The sequence below is a fragment of the Sitodiplosis mosellana genome, unplaced genomic scaffold (assembly GCF_009176505.1).
Source record: "Sitodiplosis mosellana isolate CC-2019 unplaced genomic scaffold, AAFC_SMos_1.0 Smas_scaffold_5338, whole genome shotgun sequence".
Classification (NCBI taxonomy): domain Eukaryota; kingdom Metazoa; phylum Arthropoda; class Insecta; order Diptera; family Cecidomyiidae; genus Sitodiplosis; species Sitodiplosis mosellana.
This window is the reverse complement of record NW_022600580.1, coordinates 1-5,166: the sequence shown is the minus strand read 5'-3', so window position 1 is coordinate 5,166 and position 5,166 is coordinate 1. Positions and strand designations below refer to the sequence as shown.

Here is a 5,166-nt window from a genome sequence, read left to right as displayed (position 1 = left end):
CTCAATTAGTTTGAAATTCCAATGAACACACACGTAAAGAAATACTTACAATCCGAAACGTATCACATAAAAAAGAAAAAAATTCTGTCACTGTCGCATTTCGTACCAACACAGCCAACTTTTTGTTTCCATGAAATAAATTCTTCGTAGTGGTAAAAAATCTATGGCACAGATTCGAGAAAAATATCGCTAAGATTAAGAAAAAATGTGTTCCGTGTGTGTCATAGGGCACTTGCAAAGATCGAGAAATGTATTTATTTTATTAAGTTTATCAAGCACTTTTCAAGAAGTTTTTACCTAGCATTGAATTTTCACTTAAGCTTTACTATCTAAATACGGTCAAACTAGTTATATTGCCATCGTTAGATGGCGTTTGTTCTGCCAGCTGGTCAAAAGCTTAAAGGTTCTCCGTGGTGTGCGTTTTCCATGTTATCGCTAAAATTTTATTTTATCTCATTAAATCAAGAATATTAAGAAAAGAATTGATTTTGAAATGAAAGCCAATTCGGTCTTTGTTCTAATCGATAATTTATTTGAAATAAATGCAGAGATTTCAAGTCATCTGCGACTCTTCTTCAGGGCCCAAAAAATAATAAATGTTTTGGGTTCAAGGGTACTATGATGATGGAAGCGTGATAATGGGCTGTAGTATTCTACATTGGTGGTAACAGTGGGTAAATGGACAACTGGAGGTATTTTTTTGACAGAATATTAATCGATAATCGAGTATGGGCATAGAAAAAAATCATCCGATTATTCAGCTAAATTATTTCAGCTATTCGCCACCTGAAAAATAGACATCGATCAAAAAGATTAAACCAATTTCTTATTTAATGAAAATAAATATCCAACATTACCATTGTCAGCAGCGTTCAATTATTAACTTTCTTTCCTTTACCGATATAAAGTCTAGCGACATCATTGTGACCTGAAAAATAATAATACAGATCAATGAAAAAGATCCAAACGGTATCTTATTTAGTCAACATTACGACTGTGAACAGCTTGTTGAAGAGGTGTTTGATTTGAATCATCTCTAATATTAACATTGGCTACTTTACGGATGAGAAGCTCAGCGACATTCTTGTGTCCTGAAAATGGCACAGATCGATGAAAAAATCAAGTCAATTTCTTATTTAACGAAGACGAATATTCAACATTACCTTTCATAGCAGCTAAGTGAAGAGGTGTCCGACAACTCATTTCCGATATCAACATTGGCTTCTTCAGCGATGAGTCTTTGTGCTTCCTTCGCATTACCTGAAAAATAATTTTGATCAATGAAATTGATTGAACGAAACCTTTTTTTAAAACATAAATGCTCAAAATTAGCAGTCTCAGCAGCTCTATGCAGGGCTGTATTCCCATTTTCGTCTTTTTCGTTTACTGAAAGTTAAAAAAATATAGTGGATCAGTGAAGTGAATCGAAAGAAAATGTCTTGTGTCCGTGAGATGAACTTTTCCACGCAAGAGCGCGTGGAAGTGTCGAAGTGATAGGGAAATGAATATTACGCTATTCAGAGGCTCTCTTCGACTTCATAGAAAAAATAGAATGAAATGGAGATATGACAAAAACCGAGAAACCGAGAGTGAAACTTGATAAAGAAATGGAGCTTATTTCTTACCGTCTCCATTCACATCCACGAGGAACTGTGGAAATAGAACAAAGTGATACTATGGTAAAGCTGCTGTTTTGTTGTCAATAAAAGACAGGCGGCTTCACTCAATTGATTCGAAACTTTAATTCGCAAAAAGTTGAATAATGAATGACAAAAATAATTTTATGTTTCCTTAAATAGACTGAGTAATCTAAAATGCTGAATTTGGAAAAAAATGAACCATATGGAAAAAAGCAAGTCGAGTTTTTTCTATGTGCGCGCGGGGAAATGAGACGGTGCTCTGTCTCGGTTTGTGAATGCTAATCGAATGAATGCGCGTTGACTGCTCTGACTGTGTTACACCGAAAAACGACTCACTCGTACACACACACGCACACAAGAATTTGTAATCAAATTCGAGTGTGAGGTCGGTGACGTTTCTCAATGTCGCTTAGCCTTACAATTTGGCAGCGAAATGTTTTTTTACATTGGTGCGCTACAGGGCTTCCCCTCTAAAGATGGAATCGTTCCGGAAAATGCGACTTCCGACCAGATCTTGTGGGGTAGCGGACATAAGTTCCCAAACGGACCGCTCCGTGGTCCGTGGTCCGTCGGTCCGCGGACCGACATTAAGTTTCCACGGACCGACGGACCGGACTCACGGACCGACGGACCGGACTCACGGACCGACGGACTGGACTCACGGACCGACGGACCGGACTCACGGACCGACGGACCGGACTCACGGACCAATGGATCGGAATCACGGACCGACGGATCGAAATCACGGACCGACGGACCAAACTCACAAATTCGTTTTCACGGACTCGTTTCTCTATGAAAATTTACCAGGGGATCAATGTGAATTTATTATCTCCATAAAAATAAACTCATTTTCACGAATCAGCTCTCGAATCATTCAACCAATTTTGGACAAAAAATTATAGATGTGTTCCGTACTCGTCCATTTTTGGTGATAGCAAGAGGTGTCTTTATCGAAATTGAAACTAAAATTTCATCAAAGAATCTTCCCCATCTTCCCTTGAAAATAATACAGCCAAAAACGGTCAAATATTTTGAAAAAGAGCTCCATTGTAATTGAAACTAGCTGCGAGTGGAGACGGTGTGTAAAAAAATTGTGTAGAATAACTTCTTAAATGGAGATGGTTCTTTCATTCACAAATTGTACAAAAAATTATTCCAAATTAGTTTGCTTTTGAGCAAAATATCGGGAAAAAAATGATTATATCCATTTTTTAAAAAACTTAACTCGCTTGACTTTTATGACTACTGGCAGTCAAGAGTAAACATGATAACTCTTTTGAAGGCATGCAGTTAGAATCATATACACGTGGGCGGATCAAGATAACCTAATCATTTTTCGAAAAATCGTTGTGATTAACGTGACAGTTAATCAGATAATCATTGGAGCAAAATGAAATCACCGAAATTTTCGGATTAAACGAGCCCACTCAATCATTTTGTCAAACAAATCTTGGATTAACATAAAATCCAGTTAATCACACCGAATTTTTATTAACTTGACCAATTAATTATTTTTCTTCAATATTTTGTCGTTTGTTGACAATTAATCGATCAATTAATCACTTAATTAAAATGATTAACGGAGATTAATTAAGATGATATTATTTTTTTATTCACGAATCTACACTATTTCAAAAACAGTTCAACTGAGTCGAGCACGTCAATCTTTCAAACGAATTGTGAATGTTTTGGAGCTCTTAGTGCAGCCAAAAGTCAAACGATTGCATCATTGCAGAAAAAAAAGTAGAGGGCACTGAAAACGCGATGTTCATCTGACATTTAGTTTTCTTCAATGCAAATGTATACAAAATACAATTTGATGCCACCCGTCGGCGATAGATTTATGCGATAAATGTGATGCGCTCGCTTTGCGGTGAACGAAGTCTGTTGCTCTTCACTTGTTCACGCATGAACGTTCATGCTTTGCAGTGAACGCATCGCTAAGAGCAACAGACCTCGTTCACCGCAAAGCGAGCGCATCACATTTACGCATAAATCTATCGCATGAATTTATTCAGCTCGATGGATTTAGCGCATAACAAAGCCTGGTACGGTCTAAATATGTTCATTAGTTTTGTGGGAATTTCCATTGAAGCGGTATAACCAAATAGAAAGTACAAGAAACTTTCGAAATCAATTGAGGAACAAAAACCAAATTTGTGCAAATCCGATCAACATGAAAATTTCAGAATCTCATTTTCTCACCAAAAACTGAAATCCCAGAAACTTTGAAGTCAATCGGAAGTGATTTACGGGTACCTCCCATACAAAATTGACGAAATTTTGCCTGAAATCACCCATTTTTCACTAGAAATAGTCAAATATGATCAAAAATCGATGTGATATCGATTGAGTATTGTTTATTTGTATTAATACTACAGCCACAAAGCAAAAAATATGGTATAAAATGCGATAGCAGCGAATAAAAAGTGTATATTTCATCAAAAATGACTGAAATCGATTGCTTGGGGCGATATACATGATGCGCTAGGTCCCAATCAAGGGTTTTTGCATTCTTCGACCTTGTTTGGGCTATTGTGCAACGAATAAGCTATTTGCCCGCTGGAAATTTCAATTTTTGTCGGAAACGGAACAGTCTAGTGTACAAGCATTCCGTGTAGCAAAATAGCTCGTTGGTTGGTAGGCGAAATGAAGAGTTTGCGCCCCTTCGAAAGTATGTCGGTTAAAAACTCTTCTGAATTTGTCGAAAAACTGAAGAATGTTGCTTGTGAAAGCGATGAAGTGAATGTCTCATTTGACGTCGTGAATTTATAGATTTACATTTTCGATATGTTATTAATATGTTAATAACCAAAATATCGGAGAATTTTTAATAACTCAAACATAACATATTATTAGATTAATAATATTCTACGATATTATTACCATATTATTTTATTATTAATAAGATCGCCATTTTATTAAAAAGTTAATAAGATCCATCTTATTATTAATAAGATAATCTTATTAAAATATTAATAAGAAAATCAGATTTTATTAACCAATTTTCAAAAAAAATTGCGAAGAAAAGTTTCATACTAAAAACATAACAAATATCGTCAGATGCATTTTGCTTCAATATTTCGTCGTTTGACGATATTTGATATGTTTTTAGTATGAAACCTTTCTTCGCAATTTTTTTTGAAAATTGGTTAATAAAATCCGATTTTCTTATTAATATTTTAATAAGATTATCTTATTAATAATAAGACGGATCTTATTAACTTTTTAATAAAATGGCGATCTTATTAATTATAAGATAATATGTTAAGAATATCGTAGAATCTTATTAATCTAATAACATGTTATGTTTGAGTTATTAACGCCCCGTTAATAATATGTTAATAATTAATAACATTAGTATGTTAATGCCTGTAAATCTATACGTGAATTTGTTTCCGAGTGTGAAAATATTGATGTTGGTGTGTTTCATAAGCCGACATCGACAAAGAGAGTCATTACAAGTGACTCGTTTCGTCCAATTCAACACAAACACGCTGCGTTTCATTCGTTGGTGCATATA

General features: G+C 35.2%; 1 protein-coding gene across 1 annotated transcript; it reads right to left on the bottom strand.

The window, feature by feature from the left end:
• Window positions 1-582: 582 nt before the first annotated feature.
• On the bottom strand, window positions 583-1,730 carry LOC129572654 (ankyrin repeat domain-containing protein 7-like). Its single transcript, XM_055452665.1, has 3 exons — window positions 1,164-1,730; window positions 993-1,091; window positions 583-928 (listed from the first exon to the last, which is right to left on the bottom strand). The coding sequence occupies exons 1-3, from the start codon at window positions 1,366-1,368 to the stop codon at window positions 873-875; spliced, it is 360 nt and encodes a 119-aa protein (XP_055308640.1). The 5' UTR covers window positions 1,369-1,730; the 3' UTR covers window positions 583-872.
• Between the last annotated feature and the right edge of the window lie 3,436 nt (window positions 1,731-5,166).

What these genes read in the sequence shown, in the direction of transcription:
- LOC129572654 (XM_055452665.1), bottom strand. Translation starts at nt 1,368, where the DNA reads ATGGGAATACAGCCCTGCATAGAGCTGCTGAGACTGCTAATTTTGAGC. An exon ending in TCACTTAGCTGCTATGAAAG is followed by an intron (nt 1,092 to 1,163) that starts GTAATGTTGAAT and finishes TGCCATTTTCAG; the next exon opens with GACACAAGAATGTCGCTGAG. An exon ending in TCAACAAGCTGTTCACAGTC is followed by an intron (nt 929 to 992) that starts GTAATGTTGACT and finishes ATTATTTTTCAG; the next exon opens with GTCACAATGATGTCGCTAGA.